This window comes from Bacillus rossius, chromosome 6 (genome assembly GCF_032445375.1).
Source record: "Bacillus rossius redtenbacheri isolate Brsri chromosome 6, Brsri_v3, whole genome shotgun sequence".
NCBI classification, from domain to species: Eukaryota; Metazoa; Arthropoda; class Insecta; order Phasmatodea; family Bacillidae; genus Bacillus; species Bacillus rossius.
Genome location: NC_086334.1, coordinates 10082848 through 10094693, shown reverse-complemented (window position 1 = coordinate 10094693; position 11846 = coordinate 10082848). Strand labels below are relative to the sequence as shown.

Below are 11846 nucleotides of genomic sequence, written 5' to 3'. Positions count from 1 at the left end.
CATGCATGGAGTTGTAAGACTTCTCCACCTGCAAGGTCACAAGAGAGTTTCCAACCTTGTGGGCCCCACTGTCGCTCAAGTCAAATTGTCGCTTCCAGCACCATCCAATATACCGTGTCAAGTGAAGTTGGAGGGTTGTGACGTCACCGATAACGTCACTAGCGCAGCTATGTTTTGACGTGACAACGTCTAATAAATCGATGAACGCCGGCTGCACGCACGAAAAAGTGTCCCGCAATGCACATTGTACCGTTACGCTGTGTCCCGTTACCCTCATTGTACGCTTGCGCCGCATCTAGCTCTCTTCCACTCGATTGGAACAACCATCGATTTGACTTTTTCGAGGCACATTAAACTTGAAAAACTCCCATTCGTTTCCTACTTTTCCTATCATCGTCCTATCCTTGACAGAATAAAACACAGATTGGAAGAAGTTAAATAGCAAACATGTATAAAATTTATAGTTAAAATATTCTCTTCGTTAAAGTAAAAAAAAATTGAATTAATGAGTGCAAATAAAAGTAAATTTATCAATTAAATTGTAGATTTCATTTCACTCCTTTGTATCCATACAAAATAGTGATAATACAATAAAAATGATTCAATTTTATTCAGAAAAGTATGCAATCATTTCATTAATGTTTTGTTATGACGTTGTCACGTTAAACTATCGTCCGTAAACAGAATTTACAGACAACCATTTTTTTTCGACAAAGTTGAAAGTCTTGAATTTCCATAAGATATTTTGCTTATAGGACGAGTTAAAAAATATCTCGTATGTTGTATGCGATCGGCCAATCAAAACCGTGCCTAGCGAAAACGGAAATGACATCCAACTTGCGCCACTACGATTTTTTAAAACGACGAACTCATGGAGGATTAAATAGGTTATAAAAGTGAAAAAAACTTAAATAATGTTAATATGAATGCCGTGTGTGAGAGAAATTTATATGTAAAAATAAAATATATTTCTATATTGCTGAACATATACTTAATTATGTAACTAATATTATTGTAAATTAATTTTATACATTTTCAAAAAATTTAAAAAATCCGCAATAAAACATAACAATTACAAAAATTTCATCCAACTCTGCAATGCATTACTTAATTTCAAAATTTATATTAAAATTGAAGAGTTTGTGACAGCCTAGGAAAAAAATAAATTTTGATAGTGTGACATTTTTTTATTACATATTTGAGGTTAGCTGTCCAAATGTTATTGATGGAGAAAATTAGAAGCCATTTTTCGTCCAATACTACTACTCCAACTCGATTGTCAAATGTATCGCAGAAGAATATTCGACAGTGCGACAGGGTCCTCAATACAGCGGGGCTGCAGTCATGGGCAAATAGGAAGCAAGCAAGAGGAGAGACCGATTACTCGAATGTTTGTACAGGAATACATTTACACAGATAAAATGACAACTGCGCGCTATCTAATCTTGCGGCCAATGTTCAACCTGCGTCTCGGCGAATTGCCAGCAGGGGGCCGTCACAAGATAGTGCCTAGTGCACACTGACGATTAGTCATCTGCATTCAGAGCTAAATTATAATTCGTTTTAACAGTGCGACTTTGAACAAACTGTACTTTCACTTTCTTAATTTGTTTATTTTGACTCGCACAACATTTCTAGTATTGAGAAAACAATTTAACATACATATTAAAAAAAATTAAAATAAAGGTGAGAATCATTGAAAATTTCACCGTCAGGTTATTTTAAATCCTGCTCGTCAAAAGACTGTATTTCGCACATGTCTGTTTGATATAATTAAAACCATAAATGGGATGCATAATTATTATTATATCACGTGCAGCTTCTCAAATGTACATAAAACAATCGAGATGCTTCGGTAAACGTCTATGTTTAGATACCAACATTAATGTGTTAAGTTTTTTTTGCCCATATGCGTTTGAAAGTATCAGTTCGTTGCGGTTGGTTTTCCGCCCGCAACCTAATACCGATTGTAACGATGTTTTGTATGTTGTCCCCTGGAAGTGCCACCACCGGGAGAACAGCGAGGCACTTCTGGTTGCCTACCCCTCAGGCGTGCTTTAAACACAGCGACTCCGCGGTGCGGAAGAGGAGGGGAACCACGTGGCTAGTCACCTGAACTTACCAACCATCCACCCTCCCCGCCTCCCCGGGGAAGTAACCGTGTTGATTTACTAAAGGATTCTCCCACGAAGTCGATTCCAGCCGAGGTGTAGATAAGGGCCAGGTTTGGCCCCAGAGTCTTCAGAGTATTCGGAGAGCTGAGGAGGAAGCTTTCAACACCGACTACATACGTGATCCTGCCGTCAACACCGACTGCCACGTCATCGAGCAACGTCACTCTGCCCGACATCACTCGACATCACTCGACCGACACACTGGACTGGCACTAGTGAGCTCGATCCAGGGAAATGCACATTGGACGTCAAGTCGCACCTGTGTTATCGTACCATGTGCGTCTCTGCCTGAGGACGGGAGCAGATAGCAGTTCCCGAAACGTCGCTTGTTTCTGTTTGGGAAAAACTATTTTGTTTGTTTCGTCTTTTCGTTCTGTCGTGATTTTGTCTCGATTCAACCGTTGTGCTGATTTTTTTTTGGGTTCAATATTTTTGTGCTGTCATTATTTGTGGGGGTTTTTATCGTTCTATTCTGTTTTGGAAAACTATTGTGTTTATTTCGTCTTTTCGTTTTGTCGTGTTTTTGTCTCGTTTCAACCGTTGTACTGAATTTTTTGGGTTCAATATTTTTGTCGTCATCATTTGTGGGGTTTTTTTCGTTCTCTTAGTACATTTGTCTATGTTTTTCTTTTTTTGTTGACCATATTCCTGCTACGGAATATTTTGTGGTGTTTACATCCTGTTGACAACAGCAATTTTTTGCTTAATTTGTGTTTTTGTCGTTTGGGTATTTTTATCTATTTATTTTTTATTTTTTAGTTTTCTTCTACAGAAAAAGTGCTTAGCAATGGCGTATGTCCAAAAACTTACATCAATAGGTCAAGTAGCTTCCCCCACCCCGCCAGTCATAGTTCACTGGAGACGCATGAGCGACGAGTGGGGATCATATTCACAGTTCGACGCACCAACATCCGCTGTGATCGCTTCTTGTCTCGTGTGTAAGCCAGCCTCAAGTCAGGTCATGTGGCGAGGGTGTTTTGCTGAGTTGGGCGATTTGGGGGGGGGGGGGGGGCTGAAGGGGGAGTGAAGAAACTCTCTGGCTCGTAACGTCTGCTGTGTTTCCTACTTCGCGTAGAGCCAGGAAATAAAATCATGTTCTTCTCGCTAGGAGGCGTTTTCAACACAGCATCCAGTAATTAAGTTTTTCTTAAGTTTTAAAACATTATTTCTGGAGTATTTATGATGTTCAGGCAATATATATATATATGTATACAGGGGTGCCACAACAGGGGGGGCAAGGGTATTTTGTCCCCCCTCTGAAACCTTGAAGTGGGGGCAAACGAGGGCAAAGAAAGTGCTGTGTGATCAATTTTTAGATAATAAAACTGCTTAAATAGCACCATTTTCCACCTTGAAATACAAATTTTCCCGGGGGAGGACCCCCGGACCCCCCGCTTCAATAGGGGGGATCGATGATTCTTTATAAAAAGGTATATTTAGTTGTTGCGTCCCTGTAATGTGTGTGTATATATATAAGGAATTGGGCTTGAAATCGCTACGCCATTAATCATGTTCCTCAAAATACGGCGTAATCAGCATGTACTCAGTGATTACACGCAGTGTTGCCAACATTCACATCGCGTCTCCCGGCCCAGCGGCCGTGCGCTGACCTCGCCTGGCCGGGGAGAGCTGGCGAGTTCTCGTACCGTGCCGTACCTCCGGTCTCACCGTGCCAGGACTATGGTACAGTGAATGCACGCAGTGTTACCAACACTCGCATCACGTCTCCCGGCCCAGCGGCCGTGCGCTGACCTCGCCTGGCCGGGGAGAGCTGGCGAGTTCTCGTACCGTGCCGTACCTCCGGTCTCACCGTACCAGGACTATGGTACAGTGAATTCACGCAGTGTTACCAACACTCGCATCACGTCTCCCGGCCCAGCGGCCGTGCGCTGACCTCGCCTGGCCGGGGAGAGCTGGCGAGTTCTCGTACCGTGCCGTACCTCCGGTCTCACCGTACCAGGACTATGGTACTTCGCACTGATGGCTCCATGCAACAGTCTGTAGTCAGTTTGTAAATCTGTCCCCTTCATCGTGTCGTATCTCTGTATCTACTGCCACCCGTCTACGAGAATCGAACACTAACTAATTACAAATTTAAGGAAAAAATTTTTTAAGCATAACTATGAAATATAGTTCACATTCGTTAGTAATTACACGGGTAAACGGGGGTAGCAAGTAGGGCAAGTGAACTCTCCTGACTATTCTACTTACTATCCCATATAGTACTTGGCAAAGTACCTGTCACACAAAATAATTACAAAATGGGATAGTCAGTTCAGAAATGGCTTCCAGAAAAACAATGCGTAATTGTGTTCGTCGTCGTGCTCTAAGAAAATGTTTCAAAAATTGTGCAAAAGCATTGTTGCAAGAGCAGAAAAATTTTAGAAGACTATACAAGGTGGAGAACATTATATCCTCCTATGCTCCCTATTTTGTGTAACGTACATTGTTTGTTAATGTTCCACGCACATTTTTTTTGCGGGGAAAAATTTAAAAATGTAATAGTTTATGCTTCTGACACCTCATCTTCTCGAGTAAACACAGAACTAGGTGTTCATGGACCAGACACCTGCTAGCTACTCCGCTAGACTGCACCGGTTCATAAAGGTTGGTTATGCAGGCTGGTGAGTGCAGCGAAAATAGCAGAAGTGGAAGAATGACTTTTCCAACTACTATCTTTAATACTCTCTCAAGTACTGCCCCATCTGTCCACAAGGGCCATATGCTGATAGCTGCATTTTCACTTAGATGAACTTCCCATGACTGACTAATTTTATGGCAAAAAAAAATTAACCACTCATATCGTGTGTTAGGTTAAACGACCATAAATATTCTACCCTTTTTTTTTTTAAACTTGTTTGAGCTTATTTGTGCTTGGCGTCTCGACCACAGCCAACCACTCCATCGTTTGTCCTGTAATGATTTCGGAAAACCTAGGAAAACACAAATCAGGATGACGGAGCCAGGACTCGTGCCCAGATCTTTTGGTAAACCTGCCCTCCACCAGCACTGATGCCATCTTCCTTTTGAATTTTTGCTGTGGCAGCCAAACTGTAGAAGTGTATCCGGCCCGAATACTGCATCACAAGTAGAATTGATAAACTCAAATGTAACAGGATCACCAAATAATGAACAGCAGAAACTAGGCATAAATACTTCAATCTGCTGGTGAAAAAAAATGCAAAGAACAAGTTACTGAAAACAACTTAAGATAAACATCAAATGTTTCTCTTCGACAGTGTTTTGTACTTTCAAGGGGAAAAAAAAAATAAAACGATGCAGTTGAGGATTTGATAAAAAAATTAACAGTTCAGAGAATTTACCTAAAAAAAAAAACTAAATTGAGAAAATACACATTATCTACTAAAATGTTAATCTGTTTTGCGGCAGGCTTATAGATATATTGCGCACAAAACCTTTACTCGACCCAAACTAGAGTACACCCATTTTTTCGTAGTATAATAAATGTTTTTCCAGAACAGGTCTGTATCCTTTTGCACGAAATGTTTTCTCCAGTGGGTTGGTAGAACCGTCCTGCAATGACTCTGCAGTGACATTATCAAATTCAAAAGCTTCACTCGGCTCAGCAGCTACTGCGCCCAAGACCATAACACCTAAATGAAACCCCACATGAGCCTTATCGGCGTAGTCCTTCTTCAGATCATCGATACTGTACACACCGGCATTTAGGCCTACGGATTCCAGAGTGTCAACAAGTGTTTGGTGGTAACATTCTAGCAGCCTGTCTTCATGCTCGTCCCTGATTCCGTCTGCTAAGCTTGACGATAAAAAATAATGCAGATCTATTGCTGGTGATGCATATTTTACCATCTGGAGGTCTATCAAACATACTTCTATAAGGTTTTTCGTTTCTTCATCATATCGAAACAACATATTGTTCACCCAAAAGTCTCCGTGAATAAGAACATTAAAAGCTTCTTCATTAGGTTTCAAACCTGCGTTCACTTTTTTTATGATCACATCACTGCAGGAAATTAACTTCTCCGAAAATCTCTCATATCCTGGCCACATTTCAACAATAGATGCTAATAATGAGTAAACTTTAGGAAAGAAGCTATCCTCCATTTCTTTCATCCTAGAAAAAAAAAGAATACATAAAAAACATTATGCTATTTTTTGACGTAAGTTACATTGAGAAACTATAATACTAAAATATTAATTTCGCTTACCACCGAGACTTCTCAGGCACAGAAAAGAGGTCTGCGATTGCCGGATCTCTCTGAGCCACTGCGTGAGACAGCCCGTGGAATCGCGCCAAAGCCTTGAGCGCCTCAAAGCAGTGGACCAGATCCAGCCTCTTCTTGCGGTCGGCCATCTTGAAACCCCGAGGTGCCAAGTCCTCCAGTATGACCGTGCCCTCTCGGCCGGTCGCGTAGAAGCTCGGCGACACCACCCCCGTGCCGCACAAGTCTCTCATGGCTGGGAAAAGAACAGCGTAGGCCGAGATCTCATTGTCGAAAAGTCGCATTTCTTCGATGTACCTGCGAGCCAATCCCTTTGCGGGGAGGGATTTCACTATGAAGTGCTTCTCCCGCCGGCTGTCGCCGGACCTGCAGGTCACTGCGACTCTGTGTATGACGCTGGCGTAGTTGTCACCCTTGACGGTGGTGGTCCGGACGTCGAAGCTCTCCACTGTCACCCCTGGGTCTTCGAGGTTGTCACGGAGGACTCCTTCAAAGTAGTCCTTAGTCAACCACGACGGTGCTTCTTGAGCATTCGACGGTTCTTCAGGGCCCATAATAACCTGTTACAGAAACAATAACACAAACTAGAGTTATATCATATTTTGGACATAGAGATATTCCAGTGACTTACACATATTAATATTTAAACATTTTTCCCCTCTGACCTAAACAGAAACAAGACTACTTTGAAAGATAACCAGTCAGTTATAGCCAAAATTTGGTGGTTCATAATGAACTTGGATGTATAGGGCGGATTTTAAAATTATATTAATAGTTACTTTCCTTAAACCTCTCTAAAGGAGAAGTTCAGGTTTATCAATGGCAACTACATCACTTGAATATTTTAAACGAAATAAAATTTGTACTTTGGAAGACTTGAAGTATAAAAGGTTCTAAGTGAAATTTTTTGAAAAAATTAAGTTGTGACCAGAATAAGGCTCTTTGTGCGTAACCGTGCGCAGCAATAAGGGGTGTGGAACCACAAAGTACCGTGCAGATGTCGGAGTCATTGACAGATAGCGCGCGATGTAAGTGTCCATCTGTATTTAATATTTTTTGACGATTTTTTCTCAAAATTCTTTATATGCTTTAAATGTTTTTAGAGTTTATGCCATTTTTACATTGTTTGCTAAAAACAGTGTTGATTCAAGAGTCTTTCATTAGTATACTTCCGTTTTGATTGATTTCCTTATATTTATTATTAATAATAGAAGTGATTACACAATTTTAATGTTAATAGATCATGGCACGTAGTACAGACAAAATTTTAGACTTCAATCGTAAATAACGCTAGTGTATGTCATTATAATATTTTGAATGATAAAGTGTAAGCAAAAATATATTTATACTCTGGAATTAAAAATTCAGCCAATAAGCCGGACTTAACTCATAAAAATTTTAAAAAATCCATTTCCTCAAAACTATGAAACTGGCACTAAGTTTTGAATTTACTTCAAATCTTTCTTTTTATGTACTTAGGTACACTTAATTAAGTTTTCATGTTGTTTTATTATTATAAATAAATACAAATCTCTGAACCTTTACTTTATATTTCCCAAACATAGCAACATAAAACTGTTATGATTTCATTCAGTATCAGTTAACGATGTCGAGTTCAAGCCGCTCCATGCGAGAAAATAAAATGCTTTTAAAATTGTTCCCAACATATTTTCAATTTTGGAAAGCCGTTCTTGACTGAACTAATAAAACGCATATAAGTGCAAAACATTTATGTCCATAACTCGTTCTAGCTGTCTTGTTAAAATAATGTGCTAAATTCTTTTATGTGTAAAGAAAAAAAATATATATATTCAGAAAACCTCTCTGTGTGGTCAAATGTATTATATATTTTTTTGACGTGATAACGTTTTATAAATCAATGAACGCTGGCTGCACGCACGAAAAAGCATGACTCATTGTCACGTTCCACCTGAGCCGAGCGTGCAAGAACCGGTCAACCACCGTGTGAGAAAATCTATAATATAAAGAGGTTAAGGCGGGCATTTTAAAAGCAGCAATTTAAAAAAAATGATATATTTGTCCAATTTTGTCATTTAAAATTAACAATTTAATGACATTGATTTGATTTCAGTTTATTTCTATAACTAATTGTATGTGATTATATTTAAACAAATTATTTAAATTAAATTTGCAAAAACTGTAAATAATATTTTAAAATTAAAAAGTAGGTATGCAATTTTTCATCAATGTTTTCTTATGACGTTATCACGTAAAATTATCGTCCGTAAACCGACTTTACAGAAAACCCCCTTTATAAATTCATTTTATTAATGCTAAGTTTTGTCACACCCACATGATTTGCGTTGGAGACGTGGCTTTTTTTTATGAAAGAAAACACACCTTGTTTGATTCCTTAGAATTCAAATAAAATAAATATTCACTAGACGCCTCTTTATGCATGCAACTAATTCTCAGTTACTTAGCTCCCAATTGACTAGCTGCGGAGTTATATACCTTCTTATATTAAAGTTACCAACTTTTCGCCTCTTTAAGAGTCAAATTCCAAAGAATCATTCCTTATCTGTTGCATACCGTGAGTACGGATTTTTTTTCTATAAATTTCAAGTTTCTAGGACAAATGGCTGAGGCTAAGCATTGCTATGTCACTAAGTCAGTTTACCCTTATATATGCATGTGTGTGTGATATTTTGTCGCGTGAAAATATCTCAAGTGTATAGTTGGTGGTTAGATGGCCAAAGTTCAAAAATCATCGCTAAACCTGCTGACGCAATAATATTTAATTCAAATAATTGGTGGTAATCACGCAACAAAAATATACTCTAAATAGGAACGTTACTTATAATCATTTAAGTTGCATATATAATTTAATTATTTTCCTTTTTTTACACTGTGACAACCACTCACTAATCTAGACAGGAGATTTAGCACTCACAAAAGCAAGCTTTTGTGTGAGTGCACCTAGTCACTTTAATCTACGTGCGGTATTTTGACTATTGTAAACATTTTAAATACCTACGATTAATCAATAAATAAATAACTTAAAAAACCTTTCATTAGTTTCTATAAAATTGAAAGTTAAAAACGGCAATTTATTTAATTACAAGAATAAGTATAACATTGTTTCTTAAAAAAAACTATATATAATAAAGTCAAAAATAATAATCATAGGAAAAAGTACACGTACATAAGTTACAACAGTATATAAAACCCTACTTAAATATTTAAAAAATGTCTTCACCAGTTAAATTATTCAGTGAAAGATTGACGTTTATTAAAAAAATAATTTTTGTTTTTATTTTTTCAAGAAGAATAACAACAATTTCTACAACGACACGTGTTGCAGTTGTTGCAGGAATTTGTTCAGTTAAACATTATCCAGATGATGAGTTTAATATCGTTATTATTTGCAATAAACCAGTAGTTGGGCTTATCTTAACAGGTATTTACCAGCCTTGGTTATCTCTTAAGTTATATATATATATATATATATATATATATATATATATTTACAACTATTTATTTCGTGATAAACCTGCAGGCTGTTTTAGTCGGTAGAATTTAGACTCATCCCGTATAAATATATTCCCTTAATCCCTCCTACAATTTCCTACACTTATTTTGAGTCAGTAAGTATTTTTTTATACCAATATAAACTTAAAAAAAGTTAGTAAGGCTTCTTTCACTGCGGCTGAAACCCTCGCAGCGATTTTGTGTTGAATATTCTTTCGACCTCTTTTTTATAGTGCACAATGCTTGTCTCTCAGGAATGCACTGATAAAATTTATCAGATTCTATCATGTACAATAAGCATGTGATCTAGAAGAAATAACCGAATAAAAACTCGCAGCCACTCCGGTTCAATCGCTTATGGCCAGTTACGCTATTTTGCTCTTCGATCCGCGATCCAGCGATCTTAGGCAAGAATGATCCAGGCATCATTCCTCTGAACGTTACGTCAACACATACTGGGACTACACGATCTTTGTTCGCGTGAACTGTAGTTCATACATTTCCAATCTGCGACAATAGGCAGCAGCAGCAGCAGCAGCAGCAGTGTTGAAGGAATGTTAGGTGCATTTCTCCTGGTGGCGCTGGAACGACATGAAATCTCTGCAATCGACCGTGACACGGCGAGCAAATGATTGATGCGATCGCGACAAAGATAGCAGCACATATAGTCACGGCCACATTTTTTGTATTTTATTTTAATAACGACTGGAAACGCATGCCGGTATTTAAAAGTTAATACAAAACGAATCAGCCGGAAATATTGAATTTAATATGGAAAGTAATAATAACTAAATATAATATTAAAACATTGAACTAAAATAACAAGCATTGATAACATTTAAAATATGGGCATTTCTCGTGAGAGACTAAGTAAAATTTTTGATAGGTACTAGTATTACATATAATTGGAAATTTTTGACGTGACGTCTAATAAATCGATGAACGCCGGCTGCACGCACGAAAAAGTGTCCCGTAACGCACATTGTCCCGTTACGCTGTGTCCCGTTACTCTCATTGTACGCTTGCGCCGCATCTATCTCTCTTCCACTCGATTGGAAGAACCATCGAATTGACTTTTTCGAGGCACATTAAACTTGAAACTCTCCCATTCGTTTCCTACTTTTCCTATCATCGTCCTATCCTTAACAGAATAACACAGATTGGAAGAAGTTAAATATCTAACATCTATAAAAGTTATAGTTAAAATAATCTCTTCGTTAAAGTAATAAACATGCTTCAATTAATGAGTGCAAATAAAAGTAAATTTATCAAATAAATTGTAGATTTCGTTTCACTCTTTCTTTGTATCCATACAAAATAGTGATATTTCAATAAAAATTATTCAATTTTATTCATAATTGTATGCAATCATTTCATCAATGTTTTGTAATGACGTTGTCACGTTAAACTATCGTCCGTAAACCGACTTTACAGAAACCAATTTTTCAAATAATGCCCCTTTTGATTAAATAAGCCTGCATTAAGACGAGGAGACACCTGCCATGTCTTCTTGCGCAGTGTGATTATTGCTTTGATCCGACCCGGGAGTAGGTTCACATCGAAGTTCCCAAAGATCTTGGCTCAGCGCTCACTGTGCGATGGTGCAACAGAAAGCGTGGTCGAACGATGATCAAACCAGCTTATGACTCGAGATCACGCCTGAACACTAACGGCATGACCGGCCGTTAGTGCGACACCGGCCTAAGAACACTCAGGAGACTAGGAACGTGGCTTACACTAACCTGGTCCGGCTGCCTGCGCAGGTTGCAGGGAAATGATGTTCGAAGACGAGATGTGTTCAGCGCTTAGAGGCTCGCAGCAACAGCAGATGAAGCTCTGCGATACTTCTGGTTCTCTTGTTCGCGCGGTACAACAGCCTGCTGCTCAGCGGAGATAAAGTTTCCGCGAAGTAGCTACTTTATCTCGTATGACTTGTGCTTTTCTACTATTTTCACGTCTTGAATCGGAAAGCGGC

The 11846-nt window shown here is 38.6% G+C and overlaps 1 protein-coding gene across 1 annotated transcript; it reads right to left on the bottom strand.

Moving 5' to 3' along the window:
- Nucleotides 1-5317: 5317 nt before the first annotated feature.
- LOC134532595 (uncharacterized) lies at nt 5318-11846 on the bottom strand. Its single transcript, XM_063369160.1, has 3 exons — nt 11614-11846; nt 6365-6939; nt 5318-6270 (listed from the first exon to the last, which is right to left on the bottom strand). The coding sequence occupies exons 2-3, from the start codon at nt 6931-6933 to the stop codon at nt 5607-5609; spliced, it is 1233 nt and encodes a 410-aa protein (XP_063225230.1). The 5' UTR covers nt 6934-6939; nt 11614-11846; the 3' UTR covers nt 5318-5606.